Genomic DNA, 21,557 nt, shown 5'->3' on the forward strand with positions numbered 1-21,557 from the left:
CAATCTATTCAGTATTGGAGTTTAAGAAGGAACCAGGGTTGAGAGCCTGAAGATGTGTTTCATCATTAAACCCCGGTGTATGCTCAATGTTGGATTGTGGAGGTTAATTGGTGGGTGGGGTCTCAGAGGAGATATGAGAAAGGATAGGAGAGATTAGATATTGGGGTTCATTTTGGATATATTCCTCTGACTTAAGATGAGGATGATGAAGCTGGATTGGGAGGGGGATTACTGTTCATTGTCATTTTGGTAATCCACCTAGTGAAATAGGCCTTTTTGGTTGGAAAATCTGTAAGGGTTGTATTTAGAACACGTGTGGGGAATGGGAGGGAAAAAGGAGTGGGGGCCCATTTCAGGATGGAGGGTTTATGTTGTCATCGTGTACACTTGAGTTCAGCACCTTGGGAATTAGAGTAGAAAAAAGAAGTGTGGCTGGGTTTACCCAACTCTGAGATTTAACAATCCAAGGTGCCCAGTCTAATACCTGGCCTGCATCTCTCAGTTGGTAAATTGGATGAGGGATAAATAGAGGAGACCAAGAGAGGTACTTTACGTTTGCCCTTGTTTTCAACCTGGTACGCAATGGACCCATATTTCAGATGAGACCAGTGAGGCCTTAACGTTAGGAAACAGTGAAGCACGGGAATGGGGGATCTGTTAAAGGCAGGACGGCCCTGAAAGCACTAGGAATGAACGGGGCCTGCCCGGTACCCTCCTCACCCCAGCACTTGGGGTGTCTCTTAAGAGCAACCTTAGGTGGCCTCTGGTAAGGTGCAGTCCACACCCTAGTCCGGCCAGAGGCCAATCCCGCCGCTCCCAGCAGGCCGTGCGGCAGGTATCCGGCCCGCCCAATTCAGTCCTAGGCAGGTGCCCACTGTTAGTAATAAAGGACCAACATCCGGGCCTCTCCTAACCGACACCCACCACGGAACGGAGAGGAAGCCCCGGCTCCCGAGCAACCGCCGGCGTCGGGCGGCCAGGCCCCGCCCCCGCCCGCACCCTCGCTGATTGGAGGGCTACGTGAGCGCTGGCGAGCGATTGGTACGCGGTGTCACAAAGGGGCGGGGGCGCGGCGGCCGCGGAGTGTTGCTCGTCAGTACCTCCCGCGGCGTTGCTCGCGGGGCCGCGCCTCTCTGTAGACCTGCGGGCAGGCGAGCGAGTGGACGAGACAGCCGGGGAGGGTGCCCGGGGCTGCGGGCCGCTGAGCCGGGCCGCGCTGCCGCCGCCGTCCTCCGCGGGCCGGAGAGGAGCGCCGGCCGCTCGGCGCGGGGCAGCCGGGCCCCGCCCCCTCCGCCGCCGCTGCCCTGAGACCGGCGCGGCCCGACGCCTTCCCCGAGGACGTCGCCTCCACTTGGCGTACCTCCGCTGGCGCAGCGCGGGTGCCCCGCCCCGCCCCGCCCCGTCCCGTCCGAGGGGTGCTGATCTGCCAGATTCTGACGCGGAGCCTGCGCACTGCACTCCAGATCAGGCCCGTGCGTGTGGGTAGCCGGAGTTTATCCCGGAGGAGCACGGGCTGCGCAGGTGACCCAGTGGGCTTCGAGTGTGCCCATTGAAGGCTCGAGTAGATAGACGTTGGCTTTGAGGCATTTCCCAGACCCGCTAGAAAATTGAGTCCAGGCTAAAGTTTAGGGTACATATGTATGAAGTGGTGGATAGAATTCTGTAGCTTGAGTTTAAAACAGGAATGTTTTCACATAATTAGTAGAAACAGTTCATTAAAAGGCAGTGTTTTTAATGGTTGCGTAACGTTCTGGATCTCTTCATTTTGGGGGGAAAGTTTAAAAGATAACTGCCCTATGTGGCTAATATTCTTTACAACAGGATAAAGTCGATTCCTAGTGATATTACTTATTTAGCGCCATTATTGCCTTACCCATCTTTAACTTCTCTCCCGTCTTTGGTTGTGTATTTTTAGAACTTTTTCAGAAGAAAGTAGTGTTTTTGGGTATTGATTTAGGAATGTTTTTTGATGCCATTACTCTTACTAGCTAAGTATGTTTTTTAAATTGGTAAAAATTCTGGAAGTATTTTTTTGTTCTACCTGCCTCTTTTTTTGCTCTTGCTTTTGTTTAATTTAGCTGTTGATGTTCTTGCAACATTTCCCATCCTGTTTTTGAGTCTTCATTGCTCCTCGTTTTCCAACATCATAGGGTTCCATAATATGCTTAGTGGAGAATGACCACACACCACTTACAGAAGCTGTCAGTGGGCCCCGGTGTTAATACTGACTAGGTCTTTGACCTGCTGGAACTTTCATTTGCTCCTCTGCCATCATCTAGTCCTCCAGTCTGGCTTAACCAGGTTTCACAGCCTCATTTTGTTCTCTCTTACTGTGTTTTCTACTGAGGAGAAGTGTAACTATTTTTTAGAGGCATACATTTCAGTTTTGAATTTGGTTACCAACCTTGCTCCTTTCTGGATTTTGGAGATTACTCCATTGATTAGTTGCCAAACTTTTGGTGGGTGTTCCAGTGCCATTTAGTGCTGCACTCAGTTGCTATTTTTCTTTTGGCCCATGGTTGCTTTATCCATTCTCATTATGGTTGAAGGACTTCCAAATCTGTCTGTTACCTTCTCCCGTCTCCACTTGTTTATTATATTCGGGGTATTGTTGTGGCAGAGTACTGTGGTGAAGGGAATGCTCCTTATATCTTCTGTCTCTAAATTCCTTGGGCAGGCACTGGTCACCCATGCCTTTTTTCAGCATTCCGGACCCCTGACTTCCGTTGCTAGAGCTGCTACTATGTAGGTGGGAGTGCTGTTGGCTTTGGGGAAACGGACACTGATAATTCTTTAGTACATTCTTTTTTTTTTTTTTAAAGATTTTATTTATTTATTTGAGAGAGAGAGAATGAGAGACAGAGAGCACGAGGGAAGAGGGCAGAGGGAGAAGCAGACCCCCTGCTGAGCAGGGAACCCGATGTGGGACTCGATCCCGGGACTCCAGGATCATGACCTGAGCCGAAGGCAGTCGCTTAACCAACTGAGGCACCCAGGCGCCCTAGTACATTCTTATTTGATGGAGCATGATAGGTGTGTTTTTAAGAATCCACATGTTACCCAAAATCATATTATAAAAGCAGTTGTCTCAATGAGGGGGAAAAAGAAGTTAGGGATTAGCTTCATAAAAATTCATTTTTCCTACAGGCATTTGAGTGTTTTAAAGATATAAAAAACAAAACCCGAGGAAGACAGCCATTTATTTGGCTTATATTTAAGAGTTGTGGCCTTTTACCACTATCACCGGTGGTATTATTAGCATAGTACTTTGTATTGTTATATTTATTTCTCATTGTTTTGATAAATAGTATTATAGCACTCAAAGCAGCTGTGCTGCCAGCACCAGCTTTTCTTCTTGCAGTGCCATCTCTGTAGGACCCTTAGCAGTCTTTTTTTTTTTTTTTAAAGATTTTATTTATTATTTGACAGAGAGAGACACAGTGAGAGAGGGAACACAAGCAGGGGGAGTAGGAGAGGGAGAAGCAGGCTTCCCCGCGGTGCAGGGAGCCCGATGTGGGGCTCGATCCCAGGACCCTGGGATCACGACCTGAGCCGAAGGCAGACGCTTAACGACTGAGCCACCCAGGCGCCCCCATTAGCAGTCTTTATAGTGCAATTCAGGTTCCCTAATTAATTCTACTTCCAGTTGGTGTTATAAAAATTCACACTATAGCAGAAATCCATGTATGTGCATGTATGTTATGAGTTGGACAGACTTTGGTGGACTTACTTTGGAGTGAGTCATAGCATGATTCTCATGGAAAAGCAGTATTTGTACAAACAAACTTTTAGAGCATGACCAAATATTTTTTCATTTCTTAAGACAAGGGTAGTACCATATATGTTTCTCACAGGTTTGTTCCAAGGATCAATTGAAAGAGTGAATATTTATTTACTCTTTCATTGAACAAACCTTTAATGAGTACCAGTATACACAAAACACTGTGGTAGGTGATAGGGCAGAAAATCAGATGTGGTTTCCCTCTTAAGTAGTTTACAGTTTGTTTAGGAGAATAAGAAAGTCACGTAAAAGTGAAATTGATTGTAATGTAATTGTAATATATGATGGAGGTCAGGGGACAAAGAAGAGTCACCATAAAAGGCTTTGTGGAGTAGTTGCTATTTGAGCTGAGTCTTGAAAGACGATTAGGTTGCTTGTTAGGTAGCCAAGTGTGGGGATGGCAGTGGGTAGAGTCAAGCAGGAGAAATGAGATAGAAGCTGATGTATTCTGAAGCTGCAGGTGCAAACGATTAGAAGACAGATGTACCAGAGGTGTTGCAGGGTGGGATGATGTATGTGTATAAATAAAATGAGGCTGGAAGGTGAGATGCATGACCTCAGGGCCTTTCTCAGGAGTCTGAATTTTATTCTGTAGGGAGTGAATTTAATTCTGTGATTTTATTCTATAGGCATTCTCTTCTGTGGAAGCCATCATAGGGTCTGGAGCTAAGAAATAACATGCTCAGTTCTACCTTTTAAAAAGATAGCTATGTTACCATACCATATGTCATTAGGCAAATGCAAACTAATACACTGAGTTACCACTACACACCTACTAAAATGGCCAAAATCCAGAACACTGACAAAATCAAATGCTGACAAGGATGTGGAGCAATAAGAACTCTTATTCATTGCTGGTGTGAACGCAAAATGGTATAGCCACTTAGGAGACACTTTGGCAGTTTGTAATAAAACTAAATACATTGTAAGATCCAGCAGTCACACTCATTAGCATTTCCCCAAGTATGTTAAAAACATGTCCACACAAAAACCTGCACACAGATGTTTATAGCAGTTATATTCATAATTGCCCAAACTTGGAAGCAAGCAAGATATGTCCTTCAGTAGCTGAACGGATAAACTGTGGAACATTTATACAATAGAATATTATTCAATGTCATAAAGAAATGAGCTATCAATCCTTGAAAAGACATGGAGGGAACTTAAATGCATATTACTAAATGAAGGAAGCCAGTCTGAAAAGGCTACATACTATATGATTGCAACTCTATGATATTCTGGAAAAGGCAGAACTATGGGAATGGTAAAAATAGCAGTGATTCCCAGGGATTTGGGAGGGAAGGGTGGGTGAATTGGTGAACTACAAAGGATTTTTAGGGCAGGGAAAGTATTCTGTGTGATAGTGTAATGGTGGTCACGTTTATGAAAACCAGTAAAATATACAACACCAAGATTAAACTATAATGTAAATTATGGGTGTTGCATGATAATGAGGTATCAGTGCAGTTTCTTCAGTTGTAACAAATACACTGCTCTGGTGTAGGATGTTGATGGGGAGGTTGTACATGTGTGGGGGCAGGGAGTATATGGGAACTCTGTAAATTTTGTTCCCAGTGTATTCTGTGAGACCCATATTACCTTGATACCAAAACCAGACAAAGATATATAAATAAAACTAGATCAGTATCTCCTATGGATATAGATACAAAAATCCTCAAAAAATACTAACCAAATCTAGCAACATATATAAGGATTATAAACCATATACAAATGATATTTATCTCAGGAATGCAAGGTTGGTTCAACATATCAGAATCTGTTTTTTTTTAAGATTTATTTATTTAGAGAGCAAGCACACAGGGGTGGGGAGGGGTAGAGGGAGAAGAGAGAGAGAATCTCAAGCAGACTCCCTGCTGAGTGGGGAGCCCAACCTGAGATCAAGACCTAAGCGGAAATAAAGAGTTGGATATTTAACTGACTGAGCCACCCAGGCGCCCCCCATCAGTGTTCTTTTAAACACCATATTAATAGAATAAGAGACAAAAAACACACGATCATCGCAATAGACACTAGACAGAAAATCATCTGACAAAATCCAATACCCTTCATGATTTGAAAAAAAAAAGACACTTAAAGTAGGAGTAGAAGGGAATGCCCTCAATGCAATATAGATTTATGTATGAGAACCCCACAGCCAAAATCAGTACCTTAGGGTGAAAGACTGAATGCTTTTCCTCTACAGTCAGGAATAAGACAAGAAGGTCTGCTCCCACCACCACTACTCACCACTATTGGAGATTTAGGCAGGGTAATTAGGTAAGAGAAGGAAATAAAGAGCATCTTACTGGAATGTTGAAGATTGGATATGAAGAAGTAAAAATCTCCATTTGCAGATGACATGATCTTTGATGAAGAAAATCCTAAGGAATCCACTGAAAAACTATTAGAACTAATAGATGAATTCTGCAGGGTTGCAGTGTACAAGATCAATATATTAAGATCAATTGTATTTCTCTACACTAGCAATGAACAAATTGAATAGGACACAATAATTTCATTTATAGTAGCATCAAAAAGAATATAATTCTTAGGAATACTTTTTTTTTAAAGCAAAACATGTACTCTGAAAACTATAAAACATTGTTGAAAGCAATTTAAGAAGTTTTAAATAAACTGAAGGACATTGCATGTTCATGGATTATAAAACAATATTGTCAAGATGGTAATATTCTCCAAATTAATCTGCATACTCAACACAATTTTTATTCAAAAGTCCAACTGGTGTTTTTGCAAAATAGACAGTCTGATCCTAAAACTCATACGGAAATTCAAAGCACTCAGAATAACCAAGAATCATGAAAGGGAAGAACAAATTAGAGAACTCACACTTTCTATTTCAAAACTTATTGCAAAGGTAAAAAGACAATGTGGTACTGTTATAAGGATAGATATGTAGATCAGTGTAATAGAATTGAGGGACTGGAGGGCGCCTGGGTGGCTCAGTTGGTTAAGCGACTGCCTTCGGCTCAGGTCATGATCCTGGGGTCCCGGGATCGAGTCCCGCATTGGGCTCCCTGCTCAGCAGGGAGTCTGCTTCTCCCTCTGACCCTCCCCCCTTTCATGTGCTCTCTCTCTCTCTCTCTCATTCTCTCTCTCAAATAAATAAATAAAATCTTAAAAAAAAAAAAAGAATTGAGGGACTGGAATTAAACCCTCATATTCATGGTTAATTGGTTTTTGACAAGGGTGCCAAGACAATTCAATGGGAATAGAATAGTTTTTCCAACAAATGCTGCTTGGACAATTGGTTTTTACTTGCAAAAGTATAAAGCTGGACCCTTCTTTCACACCATCCACAAACATAAATTCAAAATGGATAGACCTACATATAAGCCTAAAACTATACAATTCTTAGAAAAATATATGCAAGTAATTTCTCTTAACACCATTCACAAAGATAAACTCAAAGTGGATGAAAGACCTCAATGTGAGACAGGAATCCATCAAAATCCTAGAAGAGAACATAGGCAGTAACCTCTTTGACATCGCCCACAGCAACTTCTTTCAAGATACATCTCCAAAAGCTAGTGAAACGAAAGCAAAAATGAACTTCTGGGACTTCATCAAGATAAAAAGCTTCTGTGCAGCAAAGGAAACAGTCAACAAAACAAAGAGGCAACCCACAGAATGGGAGAAGATATTTGCAAATGACACTACAGATAAAGGGCTGGTATCCAAGATCTGTAAAGAACTTCTCAAACTCAACACCCAAAAAACAAATAATCAAGTCAGAAAGTGGGCAGAAGATATGAAAAGACACTTCTCTGAAGAAGATCTACAAATGGCTAACAGACACATGAAAAAATGTTCATCATCATTAGCCGTCAGGGAAATCCAAATCAAAACCACACTGAGATACCACCTTACACCAGTTAGAATGGCAAAAATGGACAGGGAAAGAAACAACAAATGTTGGAGAGGTTGTGGAGAAAGGGGAACCCTCTTACACTGTTGGTGGGAATGCAAGTTGGTACAGCCACTTTGGAAAACAGTGTGGAGGTTCCTCAAAAATTTAAAAATAGGGCTACCCTATGACCCAGCAATTGCACTCCTGGGTATTTACGCCAAAGACACAGATATAGTGAAAAGAAGGGCCATATGCACCCCAGTGTTCATAGCAGCAATGTCCGCAATAGCCAAACTGTGGAAAGAGCCGAGCTGCCCTTCAACAGATGAATGGATAAAGAAGATGTGGTCCAGGGCGCCTGGGTGGCTCAGTTGGTTAAGCGACTGCCTTTGGCTCAGGTCATGATCCTGGAGTCCCGGGATCGGGTCCCGCATCGGGCTCCCTGCTCGGCAGGGAGTCTGCTTCTCCCTCTGACCTTCCTCCCTCTCATGCTCTCTGTCTCTCATTCTCTCTGTCTCAAATGAATAAATAAAATCTTTAAAAAAAAAAAAAAGAAGATGTGGTCCATATATACAATGGAATATTGCTCAGCCATCAGAAAAGATGAATACCCAACTTTTACATCAACATGGATGGGACTGGAGATTATGCTAAGTGAAATAAGTCAAGCAGAGAAAGTCAATTATCATATGGTTTCACTTATTTGTGGAACATAAGGAATAGCATGGAGGACATTAGGAGAAGGGAAGGAAAAATGGCGGGGGGGAATTGGAGGGAGAGATGAACCATGAGAGAGTATGGACTCTGAGAAACAAACAGGGTTTTAGAGGGAAGGGGGGGGCGGATTGGTTAACCCGGTGATGGGTATTAAGGAGGGCACGTACTGCATGGAGCACTGGGTGTTATACGAAAACAATGGATCGTGGATCACCACATCAAAAACCAATGAGGTATTGTATGGTGACTAACATAACATAATAAAATTTAAAAAAAGAAAAAATATATATGCAAGTAAATCTTTCTTACTTTGGATTAGGTCAAGCTTTTAAAATGTGTTGCCAAAAGCACAAGCAACAAAAGAAAAACAGCCATATTGGAGGTCATTAAAATACACTTTTGTACTTTGAAGAACACTGTCAAGAAAGTTAAAAGGCAACCCATAAAACTGGAGAAAATATTTGTGAATCATTAAGAGGCTTGTATCTAAAAAACATTAAAAATCCCTTTTATAACTCAGTAATAAGAAGACAACCAAAGTAAAAATAGACAAAGGATATGAATGTATTTTTCTGAATTGATATTTCTGTAAAGAAGATATACAAATAGCCAGACAATAAGCACCTAAGAAGATGCTCAACATCATTAGTCTTTAGGTAAAGAAAATTACAACCACAGTAAAATACTACTTCACACTCTCTAGGATGGCTTTAATCAAAAAAGGTAATAAAAAGTATTGGCAAGGATGTGGAGAAATCATCACCCTCTTTCCATTGTTGGTGGAAATGTAAGATGGTTCAGACCACTTCTGAAAACAGTTGGTGGTAACACAAATTGCTAAATGTGGAGTTACCACCTAACCCAATAATTCCAATCCTAGGTATCTATGGAAGAGAAAGGAAAACATGTCCACACAAAAATCTGTAATCAAATGTTCTCATAGCATTACTCATAATAACCCCAAATTGGAAACAACCCAACACACCCATCAACTGATGGCTGCATAAACAAGTGGTATAGCCATACAATGGATTATTATTCAGCAATAAGAACGAAATACTGATACATCTTAGAATCATGGATGAACTTTGAAAATGTTGTAAGTGAAAGAAGCCATTCACAAAATATTACATATTGTATGATTATGTGAAATGACCAGAATAGGCAAAATGACAGAAAGTAGATTAGGGAGTGCCTAGGGCTGAGAGGGAAAGGGAGAATTTGGGAGTGATGATTATAGAGTATGGGGTTCCTTTTTGGGGTGATGAAAATGTTCTAAAGATGATTGTGATGGTTGTACAATTCTGTGAACATAGTGAAAACCAGTCAATTTTAGACTTTAAATAGGTGAATTTTATGGTATGTAAATTATATTTTAATAAAGCTATTGTAAAGATATACCTACCCCTCCAAGAAGATGTGTATCACCTGCCCTAGTTTAAGTTCAAGACATTCCCTTTACAGAGTTTTCACTGATTAATAGCAATTTATCAATTTGGTTGTCCCTATTCTCCTAATTATACATTTGTTATTTATCTTAGGACTTCTGTCTGTTGTGTTTACCTCTAATATTCATTAGTCATTGCATGTTTGTGTGTAGAGATTATGTCTTAATGCCTGTTACCAATATTGATGTCATTTTAGTGCTGTACTGATAGATAACTCTGGAATGCTTATTGATTATTTAGTGAGTTTCCTATTTTTAAGGAACCTATCAACATGGTTGGTGTTCTTTTATTCAGAGTGATTTAGATGTACAGTGGTTATAAAGTTATATTTTATATGGATTAGAAAACAATTTACATGGATTAGTAAAGGATATGCATAAAATTTTCAAAATCTTGCAAATACATGTCTCTGTGTGGAGTTCATTGGTTTAAATGTCATTAACAAAAATATATTTGTCGAGTATGTACTATAAGTAAATGTGCTGAGCTCTAGTAAGATACAGGAAAGTATTGTAAATATACCTGTTCTTAATAATCTTACAGTCTGATTGGGAGAGTGGTTTTGGAGATAAACTTGAAAGATAGAGGATTAGACAAATTAAGTACTAAAAAGAATTCTGGGGCTCTCTGGCAGATTGATGTGGGCCAGAGTTATTCAGAAAGTCTTTATGGCAGAATAAGACTTCCAGATAGTCTTGTTAAAAAAATTATTCTTGTTTTTTTAGGTACAAAACTCAAAACATGAACAACGATATATATTACCAATGTTCAAAGCTGATTTGGCTAGAACTGGAATACAGTTGCCTACAACATATTCCAGAGGAATTAGAAAAGTCAAAGTAATGGATAACAGAAAAGATCCTCCGTTCTTCAATGAAGATAATGTGGGACCATTTTACTACAAACTTCCTTTCTATGATACCATGGAGCTATTCATTGAAACATTGACTGGAACATGTTTTGAGCTGAGAGTTTCACCCTTTGAAGCTGTTATTTCTGTGAAAGCAAAAATTCAAAGATTGGAAGGTACTAGTTTTTCTTTGCTTTTAGGGTATGAAGATTAAATTTGTTCATCAAGAGTGTATAATAATTCTAACTTTTCTTACGGATAAAATGTCAAACCTATATGGAATTAGGAAGAATAGGATAATGTACCCCCATAGGCTCCTTACTCAGCTTCAACAGTTATCAATTCATGAACTATCATGTTTCCATTCCTATATTCCTCCCACCCCCTTCCATTTCTACCAGATTCTTTTGAGGGAAATCCCTGGCATCGTGGCAATAGTACATGAAATAATATTTTAAAATACTTTTTCAATAGGTTATGATGACATGCAAAATCTGCCATAAGTTCCTTACAGTTACTTTCAATGGGAAATCATAATTGAGTTCCCTTTTAGCCATTTACCTGTTTATACTACTTTGCAGATACCTTTCTTTTTTATTTTTATTTTTATTATTTATGTATTTATTTAAAATATGGAATGCTTCACGAGTTTGCATGTCATACTTGCACACGGGGCCATGCTAATTTTCTCTGTATCGTTCCAATTTTAGTATATGTGCTGCCAAAGCGAGCACTACTTTTCTTTTTTTAATGTGGAGATTTTCTAAGAGTTTTGGCTTACATTTACATATATTTGAAGTTTCCTCAGTATAGCAGGGATGCTGAATATGGTGTAGTGTCTCTGTGGTTTACATGTTTGTGAAAGCTGTCATAAATTAGTTTGTGTTAAAATTAGAGTCTTTTTCTTTGTACTTTGCAGATTTCTGAAATAAGTGGTATTTGCCATTATAGTTGTTAGAACCCAGTATGTACTTGAAAATTAAATTGTTCTCTATAACACTAAACGGATCTTGCTGTAATTTAGAAGTAGTAACTAGCATTGCCCCCTAGTCCAGTTTAAGTTCAGAATTGTAGAAGGATGATTAGGGTTGGAATCTTGTATCTTCGTAAAGGCAAGGATCCTGGTGACTGAGCTTCTAAATATTTGCTGTTCTCTACTAACTAACTTCTATTAAGTTAGTGGCCCGCTGAGTCCAGTGACCATATTAGTATATCCAGTAATGGCATATGAAACCTCTTTCCCTCAAGTGATTTGCCGAGACATGGAGTCAGAATAGGTTATTTTGACATTATTCTGCCTTTTTATTAATATGATGGCATAATGATATCTTTTTAGGAGCAGGAAGATAAAACCCTCTTGTGTTCTAAATAATCTCTGTATTTTCCCCCTTTCATGCATTTTGAATAATCTTCATGCAGGCAAAGCACTTTATTTTTTTTTATAGATTTTATTTATTTATTTGAGAGACAGAAAGAGAGAGAGAGCACATGAGAGGGGGGAGGGCCAGAGGGAGAAGCAGACTCCCTGCCGAGCAGGGAGCCCGATGCAGGACCCGATCCAGGGACTCCAGGATCATGACCTGAGCCGAAGGCAGTCGCTTAACCAACTGAGCCACCCGGATGCCCCGAAAACATAACGATTTTTAATATGAATGGACATCATCAGCTATCAAAACTTGTAAGTTATACTATAATAAATAAGAGTGTAATATTGGCATATGAAGACACAGACATAGATCAGGTGATCAAGAGTTGTGTTTACATATCAAAATGTCATACATGACAGGTATGAAATTAATTTGGTGAGAAAAGGTTAGAGTAATTCAATAAATGGTATTTAAAGACCAGTTATCTATGTAGTGGGGGAAAAAAGGATCCCTATTTGATACTGTATCAGTCAGAATAAAGTAGGTTATGCTGAATCTTCCCCAAATGACCCCAGAGACATTAGTAGCTTACAACAAAAATTGATTTCTTGCTCATGTTACATGTCCGCTGCATGTCAGCAGGGGGGTTCTGCCCACTACAGTTATTCAGGGAGAGAGAGACTGGTTAGAGACTTCTCTTCATAGTTCATTGAACAGAACTAATAACATGGTCCCACCTACTCATAAGAAGGCCAGGAAAAAAATCCTATCCCATGCATGGAAGAGAATTCTTTACTAGGGAGCAGTAATGCCAAGGACTGGATGTCTAGGAAATCCGCGCTGCCCGTGATGATCATGAACCAAATGACAATAATCCCTTACATTTCTTGGCACATTTTTTCTTTCCAAATTCCACTGGATTATTTTTCATATCCTCTGGGTAGTATGCACTCTCCTTTGCAGACCAGTGCTCTAGGTGATAAGCTCCAAAAATTTCACCTTCTCTGGAAAACTAAGAGAGCTAAATTACATCTTCTCCCAAGGACATAGTTCTTATATCCACAGGTGCATACTGCACTATCTCCACAGAGTAACCATTTTCCCCTGATGAAGAACATAGATGCTCTGCTAAATGTTTTACATTTATTAACTAAGAATCCTAAGAACTTTTTATGACTGGTACTATTATTATTCCAATTTTAAATTAGCACAAGTGAGGTAAATAGCGGTTAAGTAATCTGTTCAGCTAGAAATATGAAATCAGGCAGTCTGGCTCCCGTGCTCCTGTCCCTTCAAGGCCTATTTAAAGTTCCCTTGCAGGTTCTGCTCCTTTCTTGCTACAGCCTCATCATTCCTTTATTTTTGGTTAACATATTATTTGTTTCAGGCGTACAGGTCTGTGATTCATCAGTCTTACACAATTCACAGCACTCACCATAGCATCCCTGTTGTCTACTTTTTCATTAGATTTCTTAACATATTAATCATAGTTATTTTAATCTCCCTGTCTGATAATTGTAAAATCTATCATATATGAGTCTGGTTCTGATGTTTGTTTTATTTCTTCATACTGTGATTTTCTTTGAGTATGCCTTGTAATTTTTTTTTTTTTTTTTGAGAGCAAGATGCAATGTATTAGGTAATAGTAACTGAATTAAATAGGCCTTTAGTGTGAGCTTTTATATTAAACTAGCTAGGAGTTGGGCTTTGTTTAATGTTTGTTGTAGCTATAAGTGCCAAGGCTTCAAATTCCTCTAGTTTCCTTGTTTTGTCTCCCCTGTTGTCTTTGGGTTTCCCTAAGAACTCCTCCTTTGAAAGAATCTGTGTCTTGTAACTCTTTCACCTGTAATCTCCTGTTATTATGTTAGATCCCTGTTAGTGTGGTGGTAAAGTATCAGGGAAGGGAAACCATCTATAATCTTATAATTCAGTCTCAGTCTTCTGGTGGATCTGTGTTCCTAGGCCATGACCTTCATTGTGTTTGTTAGTGTCTCCCCTCCCCCCACCCTAGTATTACTTAGGTGCAATAAGAAGACTAGAGAGGTCTGGAATCAGTGAAATATCCTTACCCCAGATGAGATAAGGTTCTGATAAAGTGAGTATAGACCTTTATTATGGAAACTGCTCTAAACTTTTTCTTAATGTTTGTTTCTAATCCCTCTGCCTGAGCTACAAGAGGATCTTTCTTGACTCTTCACAGTGAGAACCAGGTGGGATTCCTAGAGATAAAACTCTCAATAGTATGGTAGGCCCCCCCCCTCCAAAACTATGGCCTCCAGGAATTCCTCAATCTCATGCTAGTCCATACTCAACCTCTACCAGTTCATTAAAGTTACCATTTAAGTGTTCCTTCAGGTAAGCAGATCTTGGCTGTAACTCTCAGGATTTTCATATCTCTGTAGATTTTGGGGTGATGGTTTGCCCTCCTACCTGTGTCTCCAATGGATTGAAGAAGGGTTGCTGGTTTTCAGTTTGTTCAGCTTTTTTTTTTGTTTTAAGTATGGGAATGGCAACTTATAAGCTCTTTACATGTAGTATCTGAAACTGGAAGTCTCAATATTGTTTTAGGGTAACCACATCTGTCAAGACCCTATTTCTGAGTGAGGTCATATGTTGAGGTATTGAGGTTTAGGGTTAAGACTTCAACATATGAACTTTTGGGAGACACAGTTCAACCCATATCTAGTATATAGGTCTATTGTTATTGGCAAACATTACTGTCATGTAACTATCACCACAATCAAGATAAAGAACAGTCCCATCACCCACCAAAATCCTCCTGTGCTTTTGTGGTTAACCTTTTTATGTAAACCCAGCTCCTGGCACTCACTGACCTACCTCTGTCCCTGTAATTTTGCCTTTTCTAGAATTTCCTATAAATGGAATCACATAGGGATGCCTGGGTGGCTCAGTCGTTAAGCGTCTGCCTTCGGCTCAGGTCATGATCCCAGGTCCTGCTCAGCAGGAAGCCTGCTTCTCCCTCTCCCACTCCCCCTGCTTGTGTTCCCTCTCTCTGTGTGTCTCTCTCTGTCAAATAAATAAATAAAATCTTTAAAAAAAATAAATGGAATCACATAGTATGTAGCCTTTTAAGTCTGATTTCTTTCACTTATATATAATACATAATACATAATGCATTTGAGATTTATCAACATTGGTATGTGTATCAGTAGTTTATTCTGTTTATGGCTGAGTAGTGTTCCCCTGTATGACTACTATACCATACTTATTTCCAAATTTAGGGATGTGTGAGTTGTTTTCAGTTTGTGGTGATTATGAATAAAACCATTATAAACTTTGATGTAGTTTTTTATGAGAGTATAGGGTTTCATTTCACTTGGATAAATACCTAGGAGTGAAATTGCTGAGTTTTATAGTAAGTGTACATTTAATTTAATAAGAAACTGCCAAACTGCTTTACAGAGTGGCAGTACCATTTTGTATTTCTGTGAGTAATGTCTAAAAGTTCTGGTTGCTCTGTATCCTCATCAGCATGTGGTGTTGTCTAGGTTGTTTTTGGTTTTGTTTTTTGCCGTTCTGATAGATACTGGTGATATCTCATTGCAGTTTTACTTTGCATCTCCCTAATGATTAATGATAATGAATAATTTTTTTATTTGCTTATTGGTCATCTATTTGTCTTCTTTCATCAAGTGTCCATTTGGCCTTTGCCCATTTTTTCATTAAGTTGTTTGTTTTCTTGTTATTGTGTTTTAAAAATCCTAGTGTTTTAAAATTTTCCATTATGGTTTCTTATGCTTCTTTGACTCTAAATTATTCAAAAGTGTACTTTTATTTCCATACTTAGGAGAACTTTAAAAATTTCATTTTATTATTAATCACTAATTGCAGGTGGTCAGAATAAATAGAATGTTTATGGTAAATATAGTATTCATATGCATAATTGTCATTGAGTCTTTTTTTTTTTTCCTAAAGATTTTGTTTATTTATTCATGAGAGACAGAGAGAGAGAGAGGCAGAGGGAAAAGCAGGCTCCCAAGGAGCAGGGAACCCGATGTGGGACTCGATCCCAGGACCCTGGGATCGTGACCTGAGCCGAAGGCAGACGCTTAACCATCTGAATCACCCAGGCGCCCTGTCATTGAGTCTTATAGCAGCCTGGGGCCCTTTAAAAATTCGTGTGTGGTATAGAAGAAACAGGAAGAAAAAATTGATGAGATGAATTATTGAGGTAACAAGTTCAGTTGTAACTTGTTCAGAAGTAGAATCAAACAGACTTCTGATTCTGCCCATATGGTAGAAACCCTTCCTAGTACAAACACATAAATTCTGGGTAAAAGTTATTAAAAATATTTTTTCCAGTGTCTGTTTCCACTTTTATTAATGTAATGGAAGCAATAAGGGGCCTGAAATGACAAAATGCCATTCTTCCAAGAACAGGCAGTGGAGCAGGTGTTTGTTTCAGAAACATCTCCCAATCTCTGATGACCCCACAGCCTGGAAGCAAAGGGGAAAGGAGAGAAAATCTGGTACCTCAGTACAGTGGGAAGTTGGCTCAGAGATAAATCTGTTCCCCAAACCCTACAACCACCATGTTTTGTTTTGTTTTGTTTTGTTTTGCCACCTACTTTCTGGTACTACCAAGATGCTTTTGGATTATCTTGTACACATACTGCATTGTCTTAGAATCAGCCATTTCTCCAAGGAGTCCTGGTTCCTTTTATTGGAGTAGTATTAGAAACCAAGATCAAGATCTGGGCATGACAGTTGACTTTTCAGCCACAATAATAGAAACCAGAAGACAGTGGAATGTTATCTTTACAAGGCTGAGAGAAATAACAATCTCTAGAATTGAGTTTGTCTTTCCAGGATGAGGACAAAATAAAGATATTTCCAGAAAAAACAAAACTTGAATTTCCAAACAACAAACTCTTGCAAAAGGAACTGCTAAAGGAAATATCTTAGAAGACAAATGATCTCTAAAGGATGTTGGTGCAGGATGGAATGGTTATGAAAATGGCACACTGTGGGTAAATCTACATGAACATTTCTTAAAAAATAATAATGTATGAAGGTCTGAAAAAGTTGAATTAAAATCCTGATAACAGTGACATGTAAGAGAAGAAGGAGTTGTTTGTAATGACAGTGCTAAGGCTCTTAGCATTGTTCATGAAGAGGATAAAGATGTGATTAGCTCTAGACTTCATATTATCAAATATGATCATTTAAATTTCTGGTGTAATCACTAGAGATTAGAAATAGAGTTATCTGATTTCCAAATGGTAGAAATACCTTACCTTCTTCTGTTTATCTAAATTAATACATAAAGGAGGCAGGCAGTTAAAGCAGAACAAGTAGAAAGCACAAAATAAGAGGGTAAAAATAAATAAGAATATATCAGTAATCCCAATAATGTAAAGTGGATTAAAAAAAAAAAAACCTCTCTAATTGAATGACCACAAGGATAGATTGGTTAAATGTGTGAAATGCTATTTACAAGAGACTTAATCTAAAATGTAAGAACCTCAAAATGTTGAAAGGACTGAAAAAGATTCACCAGGCAAATACTATCCTGAAGAAAGCTGGTGTTTCTGTATTAATAATTATGTAAAATGCATTTTAAAGTGAAACGTGAACAAATCATGGAGGGATGTTCATAGTAGTATTGTTGATACTTTTAAAAATTCTAGAAACACTCAAAAGAGTACAATACAATGGATAAATTATGGTATATGTAAATATATATTGGAATAGAATTCTGTGGAATAGATTACAACAGGGAAAATGATTGGACTAAATAGTTTCATGCATGACATGGGTAAATTAAAAACAATGGTGAATAAAAACAAATCTTGGAGGAATAGATACACTATGATTCTACTTATATAAAGCTCAAAAAGGGGCAAAAGAAACCATATTACATATTGAAGTAAAGGAATAACAAAAATCAGAGGAACAATTCACACCAAGTTTGGAATGGTGATTACCCCTGGGTGGAGGGAAGAGAATGTAGTTGGAGAGAAGCATGGAAGAGTGTTTTTTCTCCATATCCTCATCAACACTTGGTATGATTGATCTTTTTAATTTTAGTCATTCTAATAGGCATGTAGTGAAATTTCATTGTGGTTTTAATTTGTATTCCCCTAATAACTAATGATATTGAGCATCTTTATGAGCATATTTGCCATCCTTATATATTTGTTTTGTTTTGTTTTTGTTGAAGGGTTTATTCAACTCTTGTACCTTTTTTTTTTTAAATCAGGTTGTTTTCTTACTGTTGAATTTTGACAATTCTTTATATATTCTGAATATAGGTCTTTAATCAGATATATGTTTTGTTGAGATTTTCCTCCCCAGCTATGGTCTGTCTTTATTCTCTTAACAGTGTCTTTTGAAGAGCAGAAATTTTAATTTTGCTGAAGTCCCAGTTTGTCAAGACAGTTTTTTTTTCATGGATATAGATGTCATATCTAAGAAATCTTTGTCTAATCTGAGGTCACAAAATTTTTTCTTTAAAAGTTCAATTACATTGATTTTTAAAAAGATTTTATTTAGAGAGAGAGCAGGGGGAGGAGCAGAAAGGGAGGGCAAAGGGAGGGGGAAAGAATCTGAAGCAGACTCCTTGCTGAGTCTGGAGCCCAACATGGGACTCAGTCTCACGACCCTGAGATTATGACCTGAGCTGAAACCAAGAGTCTGACACTTAACAGACTGAGCCACCCAGGCACCCCTTATTGATTGATTTTTTTTTTAATATTAAATCAGCATTCCTGGAATTAACCTTTTTGATCATGTTGTGTTATCTTTGTATAATAATGTATGACAGTAATGTATTGTTCAATTCTGTTTGCTAAAACTTCGTGTAGGATATTTGTATTTGTGTTCATGAAGGATATTTGTTTTATCTCCTGATGTCTCTGTCTGGTTTTCTGGTTTTGGGATCAGGGTAATACTGTCCTCATGCGATGAAGTGGGACTATTCATTCCCCTGCAATGTTTTGGAAGAAAGTAAAATTGGTATTGTATGCTCACCTGTGAGGCCATCGGTCTCTTTTTTAAAAAGATTTATTTATTTATTTTAGAGCGAGAGTGAGAGGGAGGGGGAGAGAGCGCACGCGAGCCGGGGGAGGGGCAGACGGAGAGGGAGAGAGAGAATCCTCAAGCAGACTCCCCGCTGAGCGTGGAGCCTGACTCAGGGCTCAATCCCACGACTCTGAGAGCATGACCTGAGCGGAAATCAAGAGTCAGCTGCTTAACCTACTGAGCCACCCAGATGCCCTTTTTTTTTCTTTTTAAGATTTTATTTTTTTAAAGTAATTTCTACATGTAATGTGGGGCTGGAACATAAACCCTGCGAGTCTCATGCTCTACCAACTGAGCTAGCCAGGCACCATACCTCAATTTTTTTTTTGAGGCCATCTCTTTAATAAATAAAGGGTTATTTGGGGCGCCTGGGTGGCTTAGTCGTTAAGCGTCTGCCTTCCGCTCAGGTCATGATCCCGGGGTCCTGGGATCGAGCCCCGCATGGGGCTCCCTGCTCAGCAGGAAGCATGCTTCTCCCTCTCCCACTCCCCCTGCTTGTGCTCTCTCTCTCACTATGTCTCTCTCTGTCAAATAAATAAAATCTTAAAAAAAAAAATTAAAAAAAAATAAATAAAGGGTTATTCAAGTTCTTTTTCTTTTTGAGTGAGCTTGGGTAGCTTGGGTTGAATTTTATTGGCATAGAGTTTATAATATTCCCTTATTATCCTTTCAGTATTTGTAAAGTCTGTAGTGATGTCACCATTCTCATTCCTAATACTGGTAATTTGTATATTCTTTTTCTAAAAATCAGGTTTTTAAAAAAATATTTATTTAGAGAGAGAAAGAAAGTGTGACTGGGGGAGGGGAAGAGGGGGAGAGAGAGAGAGAGAGAATCCTTAAGCAGACTCCCCCCTGAGCGTGGATCCTGACTTGGGGCTTGATCCTAGGGCCCCAATACCATGACCTGAGCCAAAATCGAGAGTCAGCCGCCTAACTGACTGAGCCAGCCAGGTGCCCCTAAAAATCAGTTTTTATAAATTTTAATGAACTTCTTAAAGAGTCAGATATTAGAGGCACCTGGCTGGCTCAGTCAGTGGAGCATGCGGCTCTTGGTCTTAGGGTCCTGAGTTCAGGCTCCACATTGGGGGCCTACTTAAAAAAAATAGAGCCTACTTTAAAAAAAAAATCAGATTTTACTTGCATTGATTTTTTTTTCTTTTTCTGTTTCCTATTTCATCTATTTCTGTTTTTATTTTTATTAATTATGTTTATGCTTACTTTAGGTTTAATTTGTTCTCTTTCTAATTAAGAGACCAAGGTCATTGATATGAAGCATTTCTTCTTATGAAATACTGGTATTTATGGGACTGCTGGGTGGCTCAGTTGGTTGAGCAGCCAACTCTTGGTTTCAGCTCAGATCATGATCTCTGGGTCGTGGGATCCAGCCCAGCATTGGGGGCTCTGCACTCAGGGTGGAGTCTGCTTGGGATTCTTTCTTTCCCTCTCCCTCTGACCCTCCCCCTGCTCACATGTGCACCCTTTCTCTCTCTTTAAAGTAAATAAATAAAATCTTAAAAAAAAAGAAATATTGGAATTTAGTGTCTTAACGTGCCTCCTAAGTAGTACCTTATTGTCCTCCCACACATTTTGATATATTGTATTTTCATTCAGTTCAAATTATTTTCTAATTTTCCTTTGATGTCTTTTTTGATCCATGGGTTATTTAGAAATAGGTTGTTTAGTTTCTAAAAATTTGGAGAATTTTTAGAAATCTTTGTTATTGACTTAAAAATTAATTCCACTGCAAAACATGAATTCTTTTAAATTTGTAGAAACTTGTTTTATGGTCCACAGTATGGTCTGTCTTGGTAAATGTTATTGTGCACTTGAGAAGAATGGATATTCTGTTGATTGGTGGAGTCTTCTATAAATGTCAATCAGTTCTATTTTGGTGATAGTGTTCTGTTTTACTGTATTCTTACTAATTGTCTGTCTACTTGTTCTAGCAGTAATTTGCGAGAGAGGTATATAAACCTCCAACTATGATTGTGGATTTATCTTTTTCTCCTTCCAATTCTGTCAGCTTTTGCATTACGTATTTTGAAACTGTTATTAGGTGCATACACTTTAATTTTATGTCCTTTGATTTCATTGATCCCTTCATCATTATGAAATGACTTACTTCCTTTATTCTTGGTAATTGTTTTTGCCCTGAAATCTACCCCAGATTTCTTTTGATTTGTGGTCAGCATAAAATATCTTTTTCCATCCTTTTACTTTTAATCTATTTGTGTCTGTATATTCAAGGTGGCTATTCCTTACAGGCAGCATGTAATTGCATCTTTTTTTTTTTTTATTGATTAATCCAATCTACCTCTGCCTTTAAAATGCAGTTTTTAGGGGCACCTGGGTGGCTCAGTTGGTTAAGCGTCTGCCTTCGGCTCAGGTCATGATCTCAGGGTCCTGGGATCGAGCCTCACATCGGGCTCCCTACTCAGCAGAGAGTCTGCTTCTCTCTCTCTCTCCTTCTGCCCCTCCTCCC

General features: G+C 39.0%; 1 protein-coding gene and 1 non-coding gene across 2 annotated transcripts in view; one reads left to right on the forward strand and one right to left on the reverse strand.

Annotated features, from left to right (window-relative positions):
- Positions 1-1,437: 1,437 nt before the first annotated feature.
- ZFAND4 (zinc finger AN1-type containing 4) overlaps positions 1,438-21,557 on the forward strand; it is an 82,868-nt gene continuing 62,748 nt past the window's right edge. The window contains exons 1-2 of the mRNA XM_021699797.1: positions 1,438-1,521; positions 10,540-10,840. Of these exons, the coding sequence (XP_021555472.1) occupies positions 10,579-10,840 (262 nt within the window). The 5' untranslated portion in view covers positions 1,438-1,521; positions 10,540-10,578. The remainder of the gene's footprint in view (positions 1,522-10,539; positions 10,841-21,557) is intronic.
- Positions 11,291-11,398, reverse strand: LOC123325157. The gene has a single exon (XR_006540265.1). It is a non-coding gene; the product is annotated as a U6 spliceosomal RNA (small nuclear RNA).

Source organism: Neomonachus schauinslandi, chromosome 6 (assembly GCF_002201575.2).
Source record: "Neomonachus schauinslandi chromosome 6, ASM220157v2, whole genome shotgun sequence".
Taxonomy (NCBI): Eukaryota; Metazoa; Chordata; class Mammalia; order Carnivora; family Phocidae; genus Neomonachus; species Neomonachus schauinslandi.